Source organism: Alternaria ethzedia, assembly GCF_023757985.1.
Source record: "Alternaria ethzedia strain BMP 0044 chromosome Unknown scaffold_13, whole genome shotgun sequence".
NCBI classification, from domain to species: domain Eukaryota; kingdom Fungi; phylum Ascomycota; class Dothideomycetes; order Pleosporales; family Pleosporaceae; genus Alternaria; species Alternaria ethzedia.
Window position 1 is genome coordinate 671,506 of NW_026056206.1, and position 18,710 is coordinate 690,215.

Below are 18,710 nucleotides of genomic sequence, written 5' to 3' on the forward strand. Positions count from 1 at the left end.
AAAAACACCGACGCTAAAGTAGAAAGACGATACGAAAGACTTTTTTTGAGTTTGTGTGTGTGACTCCTCATGCGGGACCGTGGCTGGACTTGGGCTTCAAGTCGTCCATCATGACACTGCCTCTGCAGGATCCGGCGCTCGATGCCAGTGCCTTGCGGTACGCGTTGGTTTGGGAGAACTGCTCCTCGTAGTGCTCCTTCAGCTTGCGCTGTCTCTTTTCCCTCTTGTACATCCAGAATATAGTGGAAGCTAGGCCTGCGATGATCATGGTGAAGACAGCCGTGAGGACACCGCCGACTATTGCCGTTTCCTTCTTTTCTTTTGAGCAAGTATTGGGAGGTGGGGCAGTGGTTGCGGCAGCCGGGCTCGGGGTTTGGAGTTGGAGGGTTGCGCTGAAGGTGGTTGTGATGTGGGGTGCGTCCTGGTTGTTGCAGCAGCTCTTCGTGTCGTCGGCGCCGCGGCAGCAGTATGTTCCCGAGTCGCATGTTTGTAGTTGCCATGCTTTTACTGGCTTGAGACCAAGGAAGTCGTTGGAAACTGAAGTGAATTAGTTGGGGAACATAAGATGAGTCAGATGTTTGTGAACTTACCACCAGGGCACAAGTCTTGTTGGCATGCTGCATCTTTTCCTTCCTTGTCTGTACAACCTCGCGAGAAGATCATACCGATCGACTCATTTGTTGTTCCCATACACAACCCATTACTCATGCAGATGTCGGTGGACGCGCAGCATCCGCTGTGATTGGCGCTAGGGTTGCATGGCGTGTATGTTTTGTCGAGTGCTGTACCGTCAACGGCATAACATTGCTGACTCGTAGCAACGGCGACCAAGGTCGCGAAGACCGTAAGGAGGGACCGACTCGACACCATATTAGACAAAAGACAGTATAAAACAAGTAAAGGAGTGACTGGTTGCAAAAGCAAGTGACCGCGATGAACTGAAGATATGTGATGAGCGAACTGGATGTGTGGAGAACCTAAGGATGTTTTAGAGCATTAATGTATCCCATCTGCTGTCGACAGGACATGCAGGTCCATATTTAGTCTCTAGCCCTACATTCGCAATGTTATGCGGCGAAGCCCTGTACAACCTTCTTCAGCTGGCAAAGCCGCTGGTTACAGGGTAGACCCCGCCGACATCTGAAACTGGACAATCAAACCTGGTCTTCGAAAGACCCATGGACCCGTATACGGAGGCATGGGTGACGCAGCTAACAAGCAGTTCGAGGCAAGTGTAACAGCCTCGACGTTGGAAGCAGTGGTACAAAGACGACAAAGTCTATTTCGTCAAGGCCCGACGGCGCTTCCTCCTTCACTTGCTTCAAGGGATGCGCGCTTTCAGACCCACGTACGCGAAGATGGCGCTTGCTGATGCGCGCCTCGCATTTGCTTTGTCACTTGACAACGGGTCGTTCAGTAATGCTTTTGCTCGCGTTTAGCCGCATGAGGTAGGTAGTGAAAGAGGACGGGAGGCTCGTAGCAAATGAAGAGTCGAGGCGATGATGCGCCAGGTGTGGTGGAAGGTTTGAGATGCGAGGCGGAGTAGGCCACTGCTAGCATCTGATAGGCCAAGTGCCGCTTAGTTCAGCACCACAGACCCCTTTTCGGCACGTACCTGCATTTCCACCATCGAACTCTCTTTGCCATCGCTGCGACATATCACCGTTGACAACGGCGCCGCGAGCGCCCCGAGCTGTCAATCGCGGGGATGTGGTAGCAAGCATCAATCGTTCTCTCGGTCGGTCAATAGGTCAGATGTTATCAGTTTCGCCGATCCAGAAACAACCCATCACATCGGTGGCGTCTATCTCCATCAATTCAAGGTCCTTCTCGATGGAGATTACTCAGCGCAATGACCTCTTCGACCGTTGCCTGTTTTGATTGTTGGAGGATCGCCCACGATCTCGAGCTCGCCTGTACCCGGTGCGTGCAGATCTGGGCACCCTGGCCTGCGGCACCATCCAGAGTTTTTACCTGTTGGCGGCGCCGGCAGGGCCTCCGCGTGATGACGAACCACGGCTGTAAATTAGAACACACAGTCTTCAGGTGCCTCATCTCTCAAAATTCCACCGCCCAGTGTACTTGCCTACTGCCCAATCTGGCGCTCACGTCATCTTGCGACCAGCCTTCCGGACCCTTTTGAGGTTGGATCGGGCAGGGTGACATTAGCAACAACGTCTATTCAAGCACGGTCGACGGATCGGGGATGCAATGTGGGGTGTTCGGAGTATTCGGAGGCTGCAATGAAGATCTATGGACGACGATGGACCGACCCGATCACGTCCTCTATCACGGTCCATGTCACGATCGCAAGACGCTTCATTCAGCCCTGTAGACGTTCAGCCACCGCAGGCTTACTAGCACGGCTATCGCGCGCGGACGCCGGAAGGCTGCCAGCGAACACTCGCGGAGTCTCTAAGCAATGGTACATTTCCCATGAACTTTACAGTCTTTCCGGTCCGTCTTCAGGCATCTTCGTAGCCCAAGCCAGCAGCCCCAGCTATCAGACCGCGAAATGACAACCCTGACTTAGCCATCCAGCTCTTTGAGCAAGTCCTCTATCCTCCTTATCTGATTGCGCGGACCTCCATCAACCACCACCCATTCCAATAAACTTTCTTTCGCCATCTTTGCCCAACGTCTGGCATCTCCCATCATTCCATGACCTGCGTACACGTACGCCAGTCTCTCATAATCCTGGGCGAGCAGAGTATCCAACCCCTCTCGTTGACTAATCTCCATCACTTCTTTCTCCCAAGCAACAATTTGTTGGGCATCGTAGGTCTCCGCCGTCAAGTTCTCCAGCATCTTCCGGAGTTGGGCGAACCTCGCACGGCGCTGGTCACTACCAGCTACGTCGTATTGCGAAGCAGTGCAAAGAGAGCAAGTGCACTTGAAGTTCCAGCCTTCCTGATAGAGTGCTTGTCTGTCGGCGTGCTTCAATTCAATTTTGCCATACGAGATACCGATTTCTTCCCCAGCGGCGATGTCCCGTTGAGCTTTGATCTCCATTGACAGTGTCTTCGGAACAAAGCGCGCGTGCGCATTGGGTTGGCACGCGTGATTAATCCGGGCAACGGAAGGGAAGAGACACATGTAGGCGTCGTCTACTTCGCCATCAGCGAGTTGGCATGCGAAAGCATTCGTCTTCATGATGTCTTCAACTTTGCTGCCACCCAGACTCTGATCCAATGCGAGCACCGAGTCCCGATCTGCCTGAGGTAATCGATCAAGTGCGGCACTGAAGAGTGTTTGGCCTTGCGCACGCGTAATTTGCGTAGGAAAATGCGAGCTCGCGATGATACGCGCAGTATCGAGTAATATCGTTTCTCCTTTCTCCAAAGCCTTTGTGGTGATTAGGCCTTTGCCCTTTCCCGGGAAGGCCCGAACTTCGAGAACATCATCCAAGCCCTGGTGTTCCCCGTTCAGAGCTAGGAAGGCCGCAGATATCGCATTTGCAGCTACAGGTCTTGCGATAATGCTCAAAGCATGTCCGCCTCTTGTTTCGGAAGTCGTGTAGGTGCAATATTTCTTCTGCTTCCCTTGAGCACAGGCTGGATCGTGCGACCACGGTAAGTGCTGAAGGGGCGTCTCTTTCGGCAATGGTTCTGAATTGCCGGTGGTGAATGGACAATGTGGTAATTGGAGTGGCAGTTGAGCTTGGACCGCGAATTGATGCGGCGCGTTTGGGCATTGCGGTGACGCATAGGCGTACAACCCAAATGCGCATGTCGCGAACGACAAGATCAGAATCCGTATACAACTCATGATGGTAATGGAATGTCTACGGAACGCATCACGCAAAGCGGTTGAGATGTCTACTTCTATCCTCGCGTCTGTAACACTTCTGAAACAGGAATCGCTGGGCAGCTGCGTCTTGCGCACAACATATTCTGCGATACCTCAAAGCCCAACATTTCGACTTCATCACGACATACTTCTGTCAAATTTCTCGTCATCTCGTGCCTGAACACTTCGTGGGATGGTGGTGAGCAAGTTGAAGCGGACCCATGACTCGACTGCGCCTACCAATCCATTTGAGGACGCGCCAGCAACGCCACCTATCTTGACAGGGCCACGATCAGCACCGTGCCATTCGAAACATCACCACACCACCACATATCGTTCTTTTGATCGTCAGGGCGAACAGCTCAGTGCACGCTATGCGGCTGAAGCCGAGAAGGCCACGATGGGGCCCAGCCTGCTGATTAACTCATCTCCACACCAGCGCATCCTCGTCATACTTTGACGTGGTAGCACACGGCTGTCAGGCTGTTTCATATCGCGGATCGTGCCACAGGTTGCCGGATGCCGTGCCACCAGTTGTCGCACAGTACGAACTCTACGAGATTGATTAAATCACAATAAGAGTACGAGGGCTTTTTGAGGTAGTGACAGGTGACACCCAGACATCGACGAGGATGGGCCTGGTTACTTAAAGGGGCATATTCATGTGTTCGACCTGGTACTGGGATAGACCTTCATCACGGTGAACACGTAGAGGGACTCACTCGCCCTTCTGCCTGAAGGAGAGAAAGTTTAGTGCAAAGTTTGGCAGAAGTCAACCACACGTTGGGCTTCAACTGCCGACCATGCAGGTTCGGAACGGAGTCATCACGACATGATCAGTCAATGGTGTTATCAAACACTGCGTGAGCATGCGTGAGGCCACGAGTAGTAGGTGACACGCAACGTATTTTGGTTAATGAGCAGCGATGGAGACACCCTACTCTTACTATTCAAGACGAAACAAAGCGTGGTGCTCCTCCTACCGAGGTAATTTTTCGCCAAATCACCATCTTTACCCTTGTAACACATCATTCCAACTTGGTGACACAGATCTTCACATGGGATGACTACACAAGTATGTCGCATTTTGAGTGTCGCGTTCAGTCGCCGAGTCCTGCGATTACTGCACCACGAGACTCTGAAACCTAAATCTCGCAGCCGCGTAACCTCAGTGCGGTTCGCTGACAATGTAAGACAAGATAACCAAAAATCCGAGAACTTAACGTACCATTCTGCTGTTGTCTGCAACGAACCCCATGATGCGTGCGCGTTCGATGTAAGCACGCCACGCGTCCCAAGGCCCTTTCCCTATCCCGAGTCACCACTGCCACTTCCCCTCTTCTTTCCTCTCGGGAAAACGATGCTAAAAGCAACGAACAAAATCCGGGCATGAATCGAACCCGTGAACGTAGCAAGTATGTATACACGAGCAAAAAAAGGGCAACCAGCACGACATTCGGCTTCTACTGTCCAGTTCTGTGAACGGAAGAAGAAGCCCGTGAACCAGGTGGATACAAGATCCAATCAGACAAGCCTGTATCACTGAATGAGCACGAAACTCATACTGTTATACGCTCGTGCACAAGATAGACTCCAGTATCGGACTACGGTTGCTCAAAATGCAATGTGCGGGCATGATCCAGTGTAACTGCCTCAGATCGTGACAAAAAGCTTCAGTTGCTCCTTCCTACCGATGCCGCAGTCTTGGTTAAGCGGAGAACAGAGTGCGTGGCAAAGCACGTGGATGTGTCCCCACTTCTTTCTTCACGGAGAAGGAGTATCCGGCTCTTGGAAAGTAAGACACAAGGAGTGCGGTATCGGAGCTCCGTACATGCGGTACACGTGTATTACAAGAGGAAATCAAATAGGTTCCCTGCGATGAAGTGGCTCGAGAGCTTGTGATCAGTAGCTTTTAATGCTGATGACAAAACCAGACGAGTATCGACATGCTTTAAGACCTAGTGTTGCAGTGACTTCGCGTAAGCGATCAAGTTGCATGTGTCTAACTCCAATGGATCCAAGTATAGACCCAAACATAGAAACAATGTACACGTCACGGCAGAAGCGAAGGCATTGATTGCGGAGTGAGTAGTGTTTGCTTTTGGCTAGATGTTTTATATGACATGATGAAGCTGAGAAGATGTTGCCAAGAACATACAGTTTGTTTGACCACTCGACAAAAGAAATCGGCCCAACCACCAGGGGCTCTCTTCAGAGCAAGATGCCACTGACATCCTTCGCGCAGAATCCCTCACAAAGTAAAAGAACGCCGTAGATGCAAGAAAGTGAACTAGTCGAGACAAATTGTCAAGGTATCGATCGAAGTCGAGTAAAACACAAAGATCAGACTGTCGAAACCTCAAATTGGTGGAGGTCGAAGCAAGGGAGACCGCACTGGGTCAACCCGAATGTACACGCAAAGCAATGAAATATTCCGGAGTAGCATGGTAGCCTGCGAAGATAGCCAGGTGTGTTGTTGTCACCTTTCTCAAATAACGCCAATGTAAATGCAAGTCTTTCATCCTAATCCACCCACCCTTGACCTAATTGTATACCCTTAAGGTGCCCTCATGTAAAGGAACCTTGGTTCGTGAATCATAGGTCGTCGTCGTCCAGATCGATCGCATCGGGGTTTGCGGCTGCCTCTTCGGTAGGCTTGATGTTGCCACCCTGAGGACCGGTACTGGCGGCGACGAAGCCAGCTGGTGCGCGTGCTTGACGCTCGAGAGCGGCCATTGCATCCTCGCCAGCAGCATCGGTAGCGTCGCCGTCTTCGTCGGCGGGTGTACCGTTCTGTTGACCACGAGCGACAGCCTGGGAGGCGATGAAGTTGACGTCGGTATTGTACTGAGCCTGGACACTGCGCTTGATGCGTAGCATCTCCTTGTACGTGTCTTCGTTGCCATGCTGGACTTCGAATGACTCCCACTTCTTCCAGAATTCGGGGCTTGTTCTTGGGTCGCAGAACTGACTGGCATGGCCATAGATTGCTCGGGCTCGGTCGATTTCTCCCAAGCGACGTTCCATCTCGGCAAACTTGAGGCACATTTCCTTGGCTTCGCCGTCGGGTAGGGCGGCAATTGCGCGCTCGTAGATTGGTCGAGTGGAGGTGAGACCAAAGTTCGAAGCTGACTTGGTGATGTAGAAGTTGAACATCTCCAGCCTGTCCTCGTCTGCTACAGCGCGTGTGGCGCGTTCGTAGATGCGCATGGCATGTCTAGCTAGACCGCGATCTTCTTCAAGCGCACCATACATCAAGTACAGTACCTTGGCGAACTTTGGCGGGCAGTCCTCCACAGCCTGTTCGAACAGGTCACGCAATCGCTCCATGCCAATCTTACGGTCCACGGCCTTGGTGAGGTACAAGTTCCAGATCTCGAAAGCGACGGGGTAGCTGAAGAGGTCGAGGCCGCGCTCGTAGACCTTGAAGCAGTCTTCGTAGTACTTATTCTCTTCCAGCAGGTTCGCGTAGTTGACGATGGTTTGCGGTGTTGCGATGCGAAGCTCGAATATTCTTTCATACACCTTCTTTGTCTCCTCCAGGGTGCTGACACTTTCGACAAGATCGACGTAGAAGCTCCACAACTTCCAGCTCTTGTGTACACGCTGTTGTGGTGATAGCGACTCATCGAAGTAGTCGACATTCGACCGCTTAGGGGCTTGCGTAGCCTTGGCCATGATGTCCACGGCCTTGTCGAAGTTTTCGTTGCGAAGCTCCATCTCGGCCCATTCGCACCACATCTCAGCCAGCTCGGAGACTGACTTGAAGGGCACCTTGACAGCCTTCTCCATGATGACACGGGCATTCTTGAGGTCGCCGCCTGATTCGTACAGTTTGGCATAGTTGGCCCAGAGCTCGTGAAACTTGCCGAGTGCCTTCTTGGGGTTGATTGCCGCAATGGCGTCGGTGTAGGTCTGGACCACCTCTTTCTTGTTGTCACCCCAAAGAGCGACGCGCTTCTCCCATTCGATGACGTTGTGCGGGTTCTGTCGAAGCATGACATCATTCAGCAGGAAGGGCCGTCTTTGCATGAGGGATTCGAAGCGGACCATCCGGATGTCAAGGTCCGCGTCAGCAGCCTCGTCGATCTTGCCCTTCTCCGACCGAACAGCGGCCTCATTGAGCTTGATGCCAATCATGGCCTCCTCAGCCTCCACGTACGTGTCAAAGACGATGGAGAAGTCGCGCACAGTCATGACTGTGGTGACAGCCTCCTCGAAGACGTCGCGGGCTTTCTCGTACTCGCCCCTGTGCATCCAGTACCGCGCCAGACCGACCCAGAGTATGCCTCGCTGATCGGGGAACTTGGAGATGCCGCTCTGGATGATCTTCTCCACGTCGATGCCGCTGTCGTCGCTGGTGTCGATTTCCTTGGCGTGGTCAATCATCAGATCGATCATCTCGGTCCAGAACTGGAAGGGTCCCTTTGCCTCCTTGCTCTTGAAGCGCGGGTTGTTGAGAATTTCCATGTACTTCTTGACGGCCTCGGTGTACTTGCGCATGTCCTTCAACAGCTCGATGAAGTCCTCGGCGTCTTCGGGGTGGATTTGCATGTAGCGGCGCCAGATCTTGACGGCCGTCTCGCCTGACGCAGACGTCGCGAACGGTCGGTAGAGGGCCCATATGCGGTTGTGCTGAGTCAGAGGCAGGGCGCGTAGGGCTCGGTCAAACGTGCGGCGGGTAGTGGTAACGAGGGGCTGCTGCATGAGGAAGTTAAGGTACATCTCCCAGATGCGCGGCATCTTGTTGAGCAGGACGAGGGCGCGTTCGAAGAGGGCGTTGACCTTGACATAGTGGGGCGCGAACTTGGCCGGGTTCTTCTTTGCGAGGTGCTTGGTGCGCAGCTCGAGGTACAGCTTCCACAGCTTGTACGAGCGCGGAAGCGTCGTGACGGCGCGCTCAAGCACAAAGGCCTGCTCCAGGATGCTCCCACGTGACTTCTTGAAGCTGTAGTAGTCGAGCCAGGGCTTCACGCTGCCGGCGTTGCGCTGGATGTCCTGCTCGTACGCGACGTCCTGGTCGGTGATGAGGAAAAGGTCCGCCGAGGGCTCCATCTTCCGCTTGGTGGGCCGCGAGAGGCTCGCGGTGACGGTCCTGAGGAGTTCGCCGGGCATGATTGCGCCAGAGCCAGGGCGTGTGTTGCCCGCGGTGGGCAGGAGGGCGATGGGGTGCGGTGTTGGACGGCTGACGAGGCGTGTCGAAGTGTTAAAGTTCTGAGGAAAGAGCCATGGTCAGCCGTCTCCTGCAGCCAATAAGCAACGTGTATTCCGAGGACCCGCTTCTCAGTGTTGGTAGGCGCGCGCGCACGGGTCTCCCATCCATGGATAGCTAGCTCCCCGGCATAGCTGCGTCACGTTCCGCTGGATTCACCTGGCCGCACTGCGCACGCTGACTGGCTCCGAGACACCTACCAGAATATCTCCGGCCATTGTCAACCTCTACCCTCGGTTTTAGCCCCATAGCCTTCTCCACCAACTGTTCGAGCCGCAAACATGTCTGGCAGCGGGGTACGCCAGCCCGAGCTATGCAATGCCCAGGACATCTGATGCTAACACGACCCTCAGGCACGAGAGGCCGTCTTCGCGACGCGGCAGTCGCTGGGTCTGATGAAGGGCAAGCTCAAGGGCGCCCAGACCGGCCACGACCTGCTGAAGCGAAAGAGTGAGGCCTTGACCAAGTATGCACTCGCTGTCTCCAGTCCACTCGTGAAGCTTTGCTGACCATGTGCAGGCGCTTTCGAGGTACGACTACGCTATATGCACCCCCACCATCTGCCTTTGTAACTGAAACCGTTTCCAGAAATAACGCGCCGTATCGATGAGGCCAAGCGCAAGATGGGCAGGGTCATGCAGGTCGCGGCTTTCTCCCTTGCCGAAGTTACCTACGCCGTCGGCGGCGACATTGGCTACCAGATTCAAGAGTCCGCAAAGCAGGCCCGCTTCCGCGTACGAACGAAACAAGAGAACGTCTCCGGTGTCTTCCTCCCGCAGTTCGAAAGCTTCACTGTCGAGCAGAACAACGACTTCGCCCTGACGGGTTTGGGCAAGGGTGGTCAGCAAGTACAAAGATGCAGAGAGACGTACGCAAGAGCGGTCGAGACTTTGGTGGAACTGGCTAGTCTACAGACTGCCTTTGTCATTTTGGACGAAGTTATCAAGGTGGTCAACCGCCGTGTAAACGCCATGTGGGTATCCTTTCCTTCCAGACAACTGCCGAAGCTAATAGCCAACAGTGAGCACGTCATCATCCCCCGTACCGAAAACACCATTAAATACATCAACTCTGAGCTTGACGAGCTCGACCGAGAGGAGTTCTACCGCCTGAAGAAAGTGTCCAACAAGAAGCAGAAGGATGCTGCCGAGGAGGAAGCCGCGAGGGTGGCGGCGAAGCAGAAGAACGAAGAGACAGAGAGTGAGGCGCGAGAAGATGCTGCCGAGAGCAAGGACATGCTGGGCGACGAGGACAACGAAGATGTCATCTTCTGAGCGCTCTACAGGCGACTAGTAGGGCCCGTCCGTGTAGTGTCGCCTGCGGCCCATTGGGCGCTGAATCCACCTCTCTAGCTCTCGCTCGCCAACGTCTCGCATGTAGACATGCACCTTCCAGAATGCTGATACGGAGTCCTTGGTCCAGGTTCCGTTTGGCATCCCGCGCGGGGCGTTTTCGACCAAGCTAAATAAGAGATAAGCATTGTGCCATTTAATGTGAACGTTGGCCTTTTGATAATAAGACTCTATTGTGCCGGCCTGTATCTGTGCCGAACAAGGTATCATAAAATGCATAAATCCATAGCAATAATCCATACGCAGTAACCTACTGTTGCCGCTGGTAGGTGACTTTCATAGGCTTGCCCTCTGCGCCGATCGGGGTGTTGGCCGTCGATTCTTTCGCTGTGATCGCAAACTGCTCGTTCTCGAACTCCGCAAAGGCCACAGCCCTGACCGAGACCAAGCGCACTTCCTTGAAGCCTTCGAAACGCTCGAAAATCGTCGTGAGGTCGTCCTCGTCGACATCGCGGGGGATGTTCTGCAGGAAGAGCGTCTTGTTGGGTCGTACGTATTCGTCGGGAACAGCGGCTGCTCCGGTTTTGGCTGCGCGAGGCTTCTCGGCGGCGACTGGGTTGGCTTGCGCTTTCGCGTCTTCTTCGGCGCGCTTGAAGTCTATGGCAGTCAGTATGGAGCACCCTCAGAAGTGGTAGGAGATGCGCACCCCTAAGCGTCAGGCGCTTCCGCTTGTGATCGTCGAACAGTTCCGGCGCCTTTCGCTTGACTGTCTCGTCGCTGTGTGTCTTCGCCCTGTGCACCTTCATGACCTTGCCGTACATCTCGAAGCCGTTCATTTCCTCCACAGCCTCCAGTGCAGCCTTCTCGCTGTCAAAGACAATAAACGCCTGTCCCTTCCGCTTCAGACTGCTCTTTGCGATAACATCCAGGATCGGACCGTAGTATTGGAAGACCCGTGTCAAGGCTTGCTTCATGGTATCGATCTTGACGCGCTCCTCGAGGTTGTTGACCTAGTACTGTCAGCAATCGCGCCACCGAGTGCAATGTGAGTGCGTTGCTGGCGCGCTCGTGGTCCAACTCACGTATATACTATATTTCTCGATTAGCATCAAGGGGACCTACCTTTTGGGCATGATCTTGCACTTACGTTTCGATGGGCACTGGGTATTTGCTGGGGTCTACGAGACCGCCGCCCATTACTACGCCCTCCATCTTGTCCGCCATCTTGAAGCGACAGTTGTGTGGGTAGTGGAGTTGTATGGCGTGGTCTCACTTACCCGACGAAGCTGTCGGGAGCTCGAATTCGAGATCCGCGCCAAGCACGCTAGGCTGCGTCCGCACGTGACGACGAACACCAGGCCCTGAGGAGTTTTGCACCTGCAGACAGCTATTCAAGGGTCGACATACAATATACCTCCAACGTCTTGAAATTCGCGAAAGCTATCACTTCTTGTCACCAAGCAGTCTGACACTATTATCGCTTCTCGTAAGTTGTAAGAGCGTTATGGATGGCCGAAGGTGTATGATTTGAGCCACCCCTCATTGTGCATTGAGCGCGTTGTTCTCTTGCTGCTGACTGCTATCGACTCTCCCTACCGATCACTGAGGCACTTAAAAAAGGCGCTTACATTCTTCATCATGAGTACTGACGTCAGCATGCGTCTGAGCTGATGAGGCTCGTGCGGAAACTTCTGCCAGATGCCTTTCCAAAACTGACAAACATCAATTTTGCATCTCGTCACGTCGTCGATTTCCAAACTATCTTTGCAATGCCACCACCAGGAATACGATGGCGATCGCACCCATTTTTCATAGTCTTCACTGTGGGAATGGGTGCGTTCGTGGACCTTTTCTTGTACGGGCTCATTGTGCCAGTACTGCCGTTCCTGTTGAAAGACCGCATCGATCTACCTGACTCTCAGATCCAAAGCACGATATCAAACCTTCTAGCAGTCTATGCGGCAGCTTCCTGCATATCTTCACCCATCGCAGGCTTCCTAGCTGACAGGTTGTTTTCGTCTCGAAAGCTACCTTTCCTCCTCGGGTTAATCCTATGTCTACTTTCGACCATTCTTCTCGCTCTCGGGCGTAGCGTCGCCGTTCTGGCCATTGCACGATTTCTCCAGGGAGCATCGGGAGGTGTCGTGTGGACCATCGGCCTTGCTATCTTGGTTGAGACCGTAGGCCGCGAGAATTTGGGCAAGACTATGGGAACTATCTTCAGTTTCATCTCAGTTTCCACCCTTGTCGCACCTATTGTCGGCGGTTCATTGTACGCGAAGACTGGATACATAGGTGTCTTTGGCGTGGCCATAGGGTTGATTGGCATAGACTTCATTTTGAGATTGCTCATGGTGGAGAAGAAGGTGGCTGAGAAATACTCTACTCCGGAGACACATGCCTCTGAACCGGATCGGAGCAACGAACAACAAGATACGGAACAAACCCCCCTTCTACCAAATGGTCCTTCTCCGCTCGATCGCTACCGTCTCTCCAAACCATCGAATCGCTTCACCCGCAATCTTCCCATCCTCATGCTGTTTCGCCATCCTGGTCTGCTAACCTCCGTGTGGATTGGATTTGTGCAAGCTCTTCTTCTTGGTTCTTTCGACGCTACTGTGCCGTTAGTAGCTTCGGAGCAACTAGGTTTTGACAGCCTGAAAGCTGGATTGCTCTTCCTACCATTGGGTGGTGCAGATTTCCTGCTGGGCCCAGTCTTTGGCTGGTGTGTCGACAACTATGGCACGAAGCCAGTATCAGTCTTTGGATTCATTTGGCTGATACCAACGCTTGTATTACTTCGACTTCCGACTGAGTCGAGTATCATCGAGAGATTAGACAACGGTCACATCATCGCGCTCTATTCTGTATTGTTAGCGATGAACGGACTCGGTCTGGCGGTTATCAACAGTCCTAGCATTGTCGAATCTGGAACTATCGTGGAGAATTACTACAAGGCGAATACAGACATGTTCGAGCAGGCTCCATTCGCCCAACTCTACGGCATCAACAGTATGGTGTGGAGCGGTGGGCTGACTGTAGGCCCACTGCTGGCTGGGTATCTACGAGATAAGATTGGGTACGGCAACATGAACGCTGTGCTCGCTGGTATCTGCGCCTTCACGGCAGTGTTAGCGGCACTGTTCATCGGTGGTAGAGAAAAGGATCAGGACGCGTCTAGCGAGAATGTAGAGTGAATTACATTTCGTATTTTTGAGTATCATATTGTAGCATTAATACACCTTCTCTCGTTACGCAGCATAACCATCGTTCAGCCACTCGAGCTGATCAGCCACGATGTCTGCTGAGAAGCTTCATCCTGCCGGCCGATGCTGATCAAGCTATTGCAACGCCCTAGTTCTGGCCGCAAGTACAGTCGTCACCCGAGCCGCTGAAGTTCTTTCCACAATATCCACAGCGGGGACCATTTGTAGAAGCAGTATTGCAGGTGGTAGTTGACACTGTAATAGTTTAGCAGAAAAGCAAGGCAGTACAGCTCAATAGGTACAATACGTACTGACTATTTTCGTTGTTATAGATTTGATGGGAAGGCTGTATGTTTGTGCTTTTGGCTGTGCAGGTGGGTCGGCGATGCTAATACTATATAGTTGCTGTGGTATTGTGTCTTTGAGGGGTTGTGGTGTCGAGGAGCAGACCGATGCCTTTTATACTGCATAGCACACGTAAAGACTTCCATGTCACTTCCAGACACCCTGGAATCCGGCGAAATACTTCAAACCTTACTGAAGCCAGCGGCTGTCAATACAGCGTAGTATCGACGAACGACAAGTGACTGGGAACTGACAGCTGCAATGCAGGGGATTGATCAAACGCCATGGTAGACTCTGGACGGGCTCTATATCTGATTTGCATGCCAAAGGCGTGGGGTGGCATTCAACTGGCTCTAAATATAGCTGCCTGACTCTCTGCGGTGCTTTCTCATGGTTCTCATTTCTTCCCAAGATCCTTCAGTACCCGTTGTGTAAGCTCATCGTTATCTTCCTTTGAAAAAGGACGCAAAGGTCGCTCCATACTATCCCCAACAGTCTTGGGTATCCAACCTTCTAGCGCATCGTCCCTTAGCTCCAAATTTTCCCTCACAATCCACCGGCGACGAATCTCCGCGCTGATACCGGTGTTCTGCCTGGCGCTGGACTCAGCGATGAGATGCACGGCTTTGACCAGCTTCTCGGAAGCTTCTCCGCCTAAAATCAACTGGCGTGTCTTCTTTTTGAACATGAGATAAAAGTCCAAGTGCTGGTTGCAGTTACCTAGTGAGATGTCTTTGATAGCTGTTTCGAATGCTGAAGGGAAGAAGCCCGCCATCTCCCAATCGATGATAGCAGCGAGCTCGTACAGCAGGCCATCTTGGGCTTGCCATCTTCTTACAAGCAGGTTTCGTGGTTCCAGGTCGTTGTGTGAGAAAACCACGTTTTCGTTGAGGGTTTTTAGATCCTGCTCTGAAAGATGGATTTCACCTAATGCCGGTAACGCGGACTTGATGATAACACCGTCTCCGTCTAAGGACACCTCTATGCTGGAAGTAGCACAGTTTGGGTCTTGATGCTTAGCGACAAATAATGTGAGGAACTCGCGAATATCCTTAGCGAAACCAATTCTTGCACTGCCGAATTCAAAAGCTTGAACAACATTTACCGGACTTGTATCGGGAATAAGGCATCGAGCGAGTTTACGTGGCTCTCTGACGTCTTGAATTGCATCCATAGCATTGACAAGATCATCGACCAAGAACGACTTTTGCGCGAGATCAAGGGATGGCCAAGCAGATTCCAGCGTCACAGTATCAGTTACGAACTCAGTAACCGTGTAATCCACATTCTTTTTGTCTCCCGTTACTGCCTCCCCAAAAGCGAGTTGTTCGGGAACATATGTTGGAATTTGGACACGGGCTGCCTCTTGAATAGCAGAAACGATGGCGAGTGACCCAATTGACGCGTCGATCCGGACGATAACAGCGGGACTGTTTTCAAATTCTGCCTTGAATGTGCAGTTGGTGAAGGAGTTGGCCAGTATATCGATTGAAGTTGGTTGCGAGTCAGGGAAGATTGTCGAAATGACGGTGACATCAGGAAGAAGTAGACGATTATCCATCTTCTAAAGGCTATGTCTGCTGAGGTAACGGAGGAGAATGTATGTCGTGCGACAAGGTGGTTCTTATATCATGGCGAAGCCTCAGTGACCCACATCATAAGCGTAGCTGGCGTGTTTGTCTGCCCCTTCTGACCTGTCAAGCCATTTGTTTGCTCTACACCATGCTAGGTACTCCAAAATCCAAATCTTCAAGGAAGGTTGATGGGTCAGCAAAACTGGCCCAGTCATCGAAATCTACAAATGAATCTGAGGCGGGCTCCGTCAGAGCCTCGACAGAGGCGAGAGGAGTTGGATACGATGCCTGCAGTTTGCTTGTATTGGTAGGCCTAACCTCAAACGGAGGCTGATTTGCTGTCAGTGCGTTTGATGCCAAACACAAGAACTTCGTGTCGTAGAAAGATTTCGCCCACTTGGTCTTCGCAGACCACTTCGAAAAGGCTTCGTTTCTCAGGTTCAGACCATCAGGATGCGCCTGCGATACAGCATCATACCGTCGAGAAGCCTCGCCGAGAAGTGTCGAAAAGTCGACGAACTCTCTAAGAGCTTGGACATCCCAGCCGTCCATCTCTATGAGGCTTGCTCGCACAAGCACAACGAATATGTACGCAAACTGCGCGAAAACGCCGAATGGGACGACAAGATAGTCTTGGACGGGTAGTTCTAGGTATATCTCCGTGTACCTTTTGGCCGCATCCATGCATTGCCACATTCCGTCTAGTCGCTGCCGTAGGTCCGTTTCTTTGACTGTATGGGTGGCAAGATTCCCGAATGAGCGTTCCCAGATCGCAGTTCGGGTACAGGCTTGCTGCAAACGCGACACTATCGCCGTCGCTGCGTTTCCAGACGCTAGCGCAGTCCTGTCGAGGTCGGTCAAGAATGATTTAGCATATAGTTGCACCGGAGCATGCTCGCAGTCGGTGGCCATGGCTTCTTGCATGATGCGCTGACTCTGCGCTAGCTGTACGAGCAAAAGGTCGCTTTCGTATTCTCGAGCTTGCGTTAGCACATCGACGCAAGCTGTATGCCATGGAGTCCAGTTAAGGTTATCGATCTTCCGGAAGGATGTAAATATCTGTGAGGTTAGATAGAACGTTCCGAGAACTGCACGTCGCTCATCGTTCGTTACGACTTTCGCCGGCTGTGGCACGCCGTGCGCTTGTGACGCTGCCATCAAAGCCGTCTTCTCACAAAACCCTGGTGCACGATCGATATCTAGGTCGTGGGTGAGCGCCATGGTAAGGTGTAGAAGTACCGTGTGGCTCGGTGGTGCGAACAGATGCGGATTATACCAGTTTCCAATCACTAGCATACCCTGTAGCAGATCGAGTGATCTCTCGCCATTGATCAACACCCTTTCCGAGATCTCTCGTATAAGACCCTTTACCATGATCTGTTGGGCTGCGGTATCATGAAAGAAAGCTACTGTCTTAATAGCCTGCAACAAAAACGGCTTGTTCTTGGCCAAGCTCGAAACATCGGTACCAGTTGAAAACACCACGAAAGGCATGTGAGGTGCCATCAGTCTCTGGTAACGATCGAATAAGACGTCCGTGTTTGGTTCGTTCATCTCAAGCATCGCGTCGCGAGCAGGAGTTGTAGTACCGACAGATTCAGTAGTGCTTGGAGTCATGATCAGCGGTGCCTCGAGTGATCCTTTTATTTGCTGTAAAGCAGAAGTGTGCACTCCCGATTCTGTACATGCCTCTGGCGCTTGCTTGCTGGCCAGAGCTTCGGTTATATCTGCGAGCTGTGCCTCGAGGTGCTGCAATTGAGCGCATCGTCTACCCACAATTTAGCATCATGAACCCGGAAATTGGATGCCGCTCGAACTTGACTCACGTTCTTGTTTTTGCCTTGCTTCTGCGTTTCGTTGGCTCACGAGTCTGGCAGACCTTATGTAGTCGCGTACATCTAAGAATATGTTAAGTTTCTTTCTGAAATCTTTCAAGATAATCCCCCGGACTGAGTACTCATGTTGATTGATCAGTCGTGCTGTATTGACTGACCTTTCGCAGTTGCTGCCCTCCGAACGCCTCACACATTTGCTCTTCGCCTTCGCACAGACTGCACACGACCCATGATGTGCATGAGTCGTGTTTTGCGACGTGGCTGTCACTTCTTCAGATTCTTCGCAGGCTGAACTCATTGCAACTAGGACGTAGCAGTAAGGTATTGAGACCTCGTGAAGCAAGGGTAATGATGAGGACAACGAAATTGATGGCAATAGGTAAATCGACGTAGCAATATCTCCGTCCGTCTAAACTCCGAAGTCTGCAGTATGACAACATCAATCTCGGCTCAACATTCAACCGTTCAGCAGCTTCTCATGCGCTCCTCCATATCTTTTACCTGCAACGGGAAATGTCTCCTGAGCTTTTCGAAGGTCTTCCATATCTTCATAGGTCAATTCTAAAAGTTTGCTGTTCAAGGTAACGCGTTCGATGTTGGTAGACCCTGGAATGGGAATCGCCCCTTGCCGCGCCACCCAAGCGAGAGCGACTTGTGCCGACTCAAGGCCTTTGCTCTGGGCAATCTTCTCCACGGCCTCGGCAAGCTTGTAGTTCTGATCAAACACTTCAGGTCGAAAGCGATCGAACATCTTCGGGCGAAAATCGTTGGGCGAAAGATCATCGAGCGACTTGAAACTGCCCGTGAGCCAGCCCCGACCGACCGGACTGTACGCAATCACAGGGATCTCGACTGTATAGGTGTTATCAGCGTCTGATGTTCAAAGCAAATTCTTTCGCGGAAAGACGTACGTTCAGAGCATGCTTCCATGATTCCGTTGTGAAGGGGATCAGGTGTAAACAGGCTCAGCTCGATTTCTACGGCTGAGATGGGGTGAACGGCATGAGCTTTGCGAATGGTGTCTGCATTGACTTCAGATAGTCCAATGCCCCCAATCTTACCCTCTTTTACTAGCTCAGCCAAAGCTTTGATGGATGTTTCAACGGGCGTGTCGGGGTCGACGCGTGCTGGGAATTCATTAGTTGTTGCCACGAGATCAACCTGCGAATGTGCTCATACCCATCTCGAAAATATCTATGGCTTTCGCGCCCCCCAGTCCCTCGAGAGCTTGCTCCACGGATGCGCGAATAGCCTCTGGGCTTCCGGTAGGACCTGTTCCATGCTTGAAGGCGCCCTTGATATTTATGACAACCTTTTCAGCATCTCGAGGGTACTTTTCGAAGTAGTAGCGCATCAGATGTACGGAGTTTGACTCCGGCGTGCCATAGTGAAGACCTCCGTTCCATAGGTTTGCACCCCGGTCTAATGCGGCCTTCAGCAGACTAACTTGATGCTCG

General features: G+C 52.3%; 8 protein-coding genes across 8 annotated transcripts; 1 reads left to right on the forward strand and 7 right to left on the reverse strand.

The window, feature by feature from the left end:
• Positions 1 to 67: 67 nt before the first annotated feature.
• On the reverse strand, positions 68 to 701 carry J4E87_006088 (uncharacterized protein; the record flags this gene model as incomplete). The annotated part of the gene is made up of 2 exons (XM_049377693.1): positions 68 to 537; positions 695 to 701. 2 exons carry the CDS (start codon positions 699 to 701, stop codon positions 68 to 70), a joined length of 477 nt encoding a protein of 158 aa, XP_049232734.1.
• A 1,828-nt stretch (positions 702 to 2,529) lies between these two features.
• On the reverse strand, positions 2,530 to 3,768 carry J4E87_006089 (uncharacterized protein; the record flags this gene model as incomplete). Its single annotated transcript, XM_049377694.1, has 1 exon — positions 2,530 to 3,768. The coding sequence occupies one exon, from the start codon at positions 3,766 to 3,768 to the stop codon at positions 2,530 to 2,532; it is 1,239 nt and encodes a 412-aa protein (XP_049232735.1).
• A 2,616-nt stretch (positions 3,769 to 6,384) lies between these two features.
• On the reverse strand, positions 6,385 to 8,904 carry SYF1 (pre-mRNA-splicing factor syf1; the record flags this gene model as incomplete). The annotated part of the gene is made up of 1 exon (XM_049377695.1): positions 6,385 to 8,904. One exon carries the CDS (start codon positions 8,902 to 8,904, stop codon positions 6,385 to 6,387), a length of 2,520 nt encoding a protein of 839 aa, XP_049232736.1.
• Positions 8,905 to 10,603: 1,699 nt separating this feature from the next.
• Positions 10,604 to 11,517, reverse strand: J4E87_006091 (uncharacterized protein; the record flags this gene model as incomplete). Its single annotated transcript, XM_049377696.1, has 3 exons — positions 10,604 to 10,950; positions 11,000 to 11,303; positions 11,476 to 11,517. The coding sequence occupies 3 exons, from the start codon at positions 11,515 to 11,517 to the stop codon at positions 10,604 to 10,606; spliced, it is 693 nt and encodes a 230-aa protein (XP_049232737.1).
• A 605-nt stretch (positions 11,518 to 12,122) lies between these two features.
• Positions 12,123 to 13,490, forward strand: J4E87_006092 (uncharacterized protein; the record flags this gene model as incomplete). The annotated part of the gene is made up of 2 exons (XM_049377697.1): positions 12,123 to 12,126; positions 12,286 to 13,490. 2 exons carry the CDS (start codon positions 12,123 to 12,125, stop codon positions 13,488 to 13,490), a joined length of 1,209 nt encoding a protein of 402 aa, XP_049232738.1.
• A 751-nt stretch (positions 13,491 to 14,241) lies between these two features.
• Positions 14,242 to 15,405, reverse strand: J4E87_006093 (uncharacterized protein; the record flags this gene model as incomplete). The annotated part of the gene is made up of 1 exon (XM_049377698.1): positions 14,242 to 15,405. The coding sequence occupies one exon, from the start codon at positions 15,403 to 15,405 to the stop codon at positions 14,242 to 14,244; it is 1,164 nt and encodes a 387-aa protein (XP_049232739.1).
• A 154-nt stretch (positions 15,406 to 15,559) lies between these two features.
• Positions 15,560 to 17,035, reverse strand: J4E87_006094 (uncharacterized protein; the record flags this gene model as incomplete). The annotated part of the gene is made up of 1 exon (XM_049377699.1): positions 15,560 to 17,035. One exon carries the CDS (start codon positions 17,033 to 17,035, stop codon positions 15,560 to 15,562), a length of 1,476 nt encoding a protein of 491 aa, XP_049232740.1.
• Positions 17,036 to 17,710: 675 nt separating this feature from the next.
• J4E87_006095 (uncharacterized protein) lies at positions 17,711 to 18,607 on the reverse strand (the record flags this gene model as incomplete). The annotated part of the gene is made up of 3 exons (XM_049377700.1): positions 17,711 to 18,105; positions 18,165 to 18,380; positions 18,433 to 18,607. The coding sequence occupies 3 exons, from the start codon at positions 18,605 to 18,607 to the stop codon at positions 17,711 to 17,713; spliced, it is 786 nt and encodes a 261-aa protein (XP_049232741.1).
• Between the last annotated feature and the right edge of the window lie 103 nt (positions 18,608 to 18,710).